Consider the following 4187-nt stretch of genomic DNA (forward strand, 5'->3'; position numbering starts at 1 on the left):
CCCCCACCTTTCCTTCCTTCTCTATCCCGCCTGTAAAGCCTATAGCCCCTATTGCTAACTGCCCAGTCGTGGGATGAATCCCACCACGTTTCTGTAAGCCCTATTATGTCTGGGTCTGAACTGGCTATTCTGAGGGCGAGTTCCTCCTGTTTATTCCCCATACTACGAACATTGGTATATAGGCATTTAAGGCCTTGCCTAGCTGCGTGTGCCACCCCCAGATTTGGGAGACTGTCCAGACCCCTGTTTCTTACCTGGGCACTCCTTGCATTTGTCACCTGTCTTGCTCGGGTGGTGTCTCCTCATCTTCCTGTGGCCCTCCTCCCCCGGCGAGGCTAGTTTAAAGCTCGCTATATGAGATCAGCCAACCTGGAAGAGAAGACACGCTTGCCTTTAGGAGAGAGGTGAAGCCCATCCCAGCCCAGCAAATCCCCCGCCTGAAAGCATGGGTCATTAACTAAGAACCCAAGGCCTGCCTGACGGCACCAACTGTGTAAGCGCTGGTTGACCTTGCCAATGCAGGCCCCGTGTCGTCGTCTCCGCCTACTCACCGGAAGAAGAGAGAAGAATACCACTGGAAGAAGAGAGGAGTTATGCTAGTGCTGAAAGTTTTCAATCTATGATGAGATGAGGAAACCATATTCCTTGTTTGTAAAGGGCAAGAAGAGTTTGTGCTGCAAATTCCCAAAGACCCTGGTGGGAGCGAATTTTCAAATGCATATGAATTCTTCAGGTAATGGGCACAGGCTTGATTTTCAGGGATGGAGTTGGGCAGGTGGAGGGGGTGTCTGCCCTGGCAGGCAGAGCTGTGACTGTGGCTGCCTGGAAAGGTGCTCCATTCTGTCCCTGAATCCTCTCAGGAGTGCACAAACTCGGACTGGTTGGTCCTGGCACACACAAGCCTGCTGGACCATCTGGAGAGCATCTGGACACAGCATCTGAGACAGTTGTCCAGGAACTGTTGGGCTGGCCAAGTCATCCCATGTTGGTGGGAGGCAGGGATGATGTAGAAACTCTGGTGAGGGCTTATGAGTTTTTGGCACTGAATAAAGAAGGGAGAGGCATTAGCAATGGGAAGTGGGTGGGTGTCCGTCAGGGCTTTGCCTTGGTGAGTAGGTCTCGTAAGGCATGTAGCCAAGCAGTATGTTAGCTTTGAAGGGGACAAGCCTGAGGAAGGTAAGACAATTGAGGCTCAGCTAGTTTGGCATCCCACTGCATCTATTTGCCATTAGCACAGGGTCATTTCAGGGTGTATTTACCCTGAAATCAAAGGTGCGCTTGCAGGACTTGCAGACACGCCTGACCTACCTCTACCTTTCACAGCTCAGAAATGTGCAGGGCAGAAAGAGGGATTCCAGCCAGAACCAGCCTCTGATGCACCTATTCAGCTCCTTGCTGGCATAGTAAGTTTCTGCAACCTATGGCTACACTGCCCTTGGACCTGAGCTAGTTACACTCATGCTACCTTGGGTATGTCTAGACACGTTTCACACCACTAGCTGCAGTGGAGCGTCACCTGTTTGAAACCACCAAAGTTTGTATTTAAAAACTCCGCCCACATCCCCTTTACTTAGCATCAGGTCATTTACATATTCTGTCTCCTCTTTTGCATACCCACCCATGGGCAATGAGCCCTTACTCAGCTGTTGTACACATAAATGTTTGCATTGCTGCTCCATGCTCCACTGAGTAGCATTTCCAGCTTTGACACAAGCAAGATGATCTCAAAGATCCTCCTCTTCTGGCTCCTGGGTTTCTGCACTGAGGGTAAGAAAGAGCCCAGTGCAAACAATGATGATGAGAAATGGAAGATGCCCTAGCAGAGCAGCACTAGGTTATTTCTCTGTCTGATCATTTCCTATGTTCTCTGTGCTGGAATTTCAACTCAAAGCTTCCATCAATGTTAATATGATTCTCCAGCCATCCAATCCCTTATTTTTTTTTCTTTTTCTCTCCAGGGGCCCAGGGGCAGATTGTGGTGACTCAGTCTCCAGAGTCTGTTGCTGTATCTGTGGGAGAGACTGTCACTATTCAATGCACATCCAGCAGAAGCATCGGCACAGAAATGAGCTGGTACCAGCAGAAACCTAGACAAGCTCCCAAGCTCCTGATCAACAGTGGCAGCCGTTACACTGGCATCCCTGACCGGTTCAGACCCAGTGGGTCTGGCACTGACTTCACTCTCATGATCAGTGGGGTTGTAGCTGAGGATGCTGGAGATTATTACTGTCAGCAGGATTACACTACACCTCTCACAGTGATACAGCCCAGTACAAAAACCTCCCTGCTTTCTGAAGCATGCCATGTTGCAGACCCGGGTACACACAAGTGGAACAAGGGTTGAGGCCCAGCTCCACCTCCCCCATTAGCTAGGTTAGTAGCATATACATGGTTATTGTCAACAGTCTATGTGGCTGTAACATCTTCCAAAGGGATTTGCTCAGGTCACTTGTGCTCCATTTTATGCTGCCCATGAAAGGACATGGCTCCATATACATCCCCAAATATTTATTGGCAGGAAAATAATGAGTTGCACATCTTTAGAGGAGACAGTCTGCCCCCCTGTAAGCCCACTAGCCTGCCCCCAAGCCTACTTATCTTTCTTATCCAACTGCTGTTTCATTTAAATGAAGATGCACTTTTAAGGGCAGGAGCAGAGACAGGAACCAGGACTCTGGACATCATCCGTGTCATGGCAGTACCCATGTCACTGAGTTACAAAGCCTTTGGGTTCCTCTCTGTCTGGACTCATCTTATCTTATTGCCTTTCCTCTGCAGTTGACCACCATCAGCAGAAAGGGTGAAACACCCCTGGTCTGCTGAGCCCATGGTTGAACAAGGCCCTAGTAAGTAGGAGATGCAAGTTCAACCCCCCTCTGATCTCTGAAGGGGAGACTTCTGGGTCTCACTACTCCTTTGGAAGTGCCCTGACCACAGATACATTAAGCTAAAAGGTGGGAGGCTCCTCCTCTTTCAAATACTTGCTCATTCTGTGACAAATGGTTCAAGGACTTGCACAGTGTAGTAGGAACCCAATAGATCATAAATGGTGGATCCCTCCTGAGCACACTGCAATGAACAAAGTGCAGTGTGTGAGAGATATTTATCTACATGCAACTCCTCTTTTGCATATCCCCATCCCCACTTCATTGCCTTGTTTGTGGAGCAATCATAGATGTTCCAGTTTAATGCTGTATCTAAGCTCAGGATCTACCAGTTCAGAACCAGCAGGGTGATCTCACACTCTCAGCTCTTCTGTCTTCTTATTTTCTGGATTCAGGGTAAGAGCAAAAGGGAAAGTTTAGACAAAAACAATAACTGACTACCAAGATCTAGTTGTGGCCCATATCCTAAAGCTTCAGAGAAGCATTCATCAAGGGAAAAAATATTCTTTACTTCCCCCTGCTGGCAACCAGGAAAAACCCTGCACACTGGATGATCAGAAATCTTCCATGCTATAAAGAGTAACCCCTGCACCCCGAGTGGGATTCCCTGTTTGAGTACAGCCTTCCTTCCCGGGACATCTTCAGTTCACTCTGAAAGTGATTCCTTGACCCAAACGTTTGGCTTAGGAGACCATCCAAGGGACTCACTCCTCCTGCGATTTGAAGTCTTCTTCTCAGCTCCAATCCACATTTATCCCTGGCCAGCTCTTAGTCATGTGACCTTGTGCCTATGTGATGGAATGGCCTAAAAAACCTTTTCTCCTTTCCTAATGCTCACCCCATGACTGTACTTGGCAAGGGGATCATATCCCTTCCCCTCCTGCTTTGTTAAATTAAACAAACCAAAATCTTCTTTCACAAGACAAGTGCTCTGTTTCCTTAATCATTGCAGTGACTTTTCTTTGAACCAATCCTAATTTAATTTCTATTTAATAGGCCTCCTGGTCTCTACTAAATATACCCTGCTTCAGGCACCCAATGATTACTATCCTTTTTCATAGCTATGTCTCAACAAGGGTTTGTGGACATCCTAGAGTCATCCAGTACATCCAAGCCTCTCTCATCCTCAGCTGTCTCAGGTACTTCTGCTGCATATCTTAGCTTCAGTCCTTCTTACTGGTACCCAGTCATATGATTTTGCCCCTCATACTGTTAAACTTCATGTTGTTGCTAATGCTCCTTTTGCTAAAATGATCTCATTCTTCCTGCAGAATAATCCAGCCCCTGCCCAGCAGGGCAACA

General features: G+C 47.8%; 1 gene segment (V, D, J or C); it reads left to right on the forward strand.

The window, feature by feature from the left end:
* Nucleotides 1–1699: 1699 nt before the first annotated feature.
* LOC109303603 lies at nucleotides 1700–2344 on the forward strand. The segment is given in 2 exon segments: nucleotides 1700–1767; nucleotides 1959–2344. Coding segments are annotated over 2 exon segments (435 nt in total).
* The last annotated feature ends 1843 nt before the right edge of the window (nucleotides 2345–4187 follow it).

This window comes from Gavialis gangeticus, unplaced genomic scaffold (assembly GCF_001723915.1).
Source record: "Gavialis gangeticus isolate Ggan-Ray unplaced genomic scaffold, GavGan_comp1, whole genome shotgun sequence".
In the NCBI taxonomy this organism is placed as follows: Eukaryota; Metazoa; Chordata; order Crocodylia; family Gavialidae; genus Gavialis; species Gavialis gangeticus.